Below are 414 nucleotides of genomic sequence, written 5' to 3' on the forward strand. Positions count from 1 at the left end.
CGCCGCCGGCGCGGGGCTTCCCGAGGGTCGGGGCTTCCCTTTGGCAGCCGGAGCGGTCATCCCCTGTGCCCGGCAGCCCTGCCCCTGCTCCCCGCTCCCAAGGCTCCTCCGTGCCGCGGGATCCCGCCGTGACCCCGGCGGGGGGAGCGCGGTGTGGCCCTGCGCCTGCCGTGCAGTGTAAGAGGGAAAGGGGGAGGCGGTAGGAAAACCCCGTTCTTGCAAAAATGCAGCTCGCTCTTTTCTTGTCCTGGTGCTGCTGCCTGCACGGATGCGCGCTGGGCACTGGCTTCCTCTATCAATTCCCAGCATCAACCCTGCAGCACAACTGCCCAGAGCAGAGCTCCGGCTCGCCGGGCAGCGGCTTCGCCAGTCGCCGGTGAGTAAGACCGGGTTCGCCTCCGGGCGAGGAGGCTG

The 414-nt window shown here is 69.3% G+C and overlaps 1 protein-coding gene across 5 annotated transcripts in view; it reads left to right on the top strand.

Annotated features, from left to right (window-relative positions):
- The first annotated feature begins 224 nt into the window (after positions 1-224).
- Positions 225-414, top strand: part of COL26A1 (collagen type XXVI alpha 1 chain) — a 172,047-nt gene continuing 171,857 nt past the window's right edge. For all 5 annotated transcript variants that reach the window (XM_014308859.2, XM_031060595.1, XM_031060596.1 and 2 more), the window contains exon 1: positions 225-376. In XM_014308859.2, the coding sequence (XP_014164334.1) occupies positions 225-376 (152 nt within the window). The remainder of the gene's footprint in view (positions 377-414) is intronic.

The sequence above is a fragment of the Geospiza fortis genome, unplaced genomic scaffold (assembly GCF_000277835.1).
Source record: "Geospiza fortis unplaced genomic scaffold, GeoFor_1.0 scaffold425, whole genome shotgun sequence".
Classification (NCBI taxonomy): Eukaryota; Metazoa; Chordata; class Aves; order Passeriformes; family Thraupidae; genus Geospiza; species Geospiza fortis.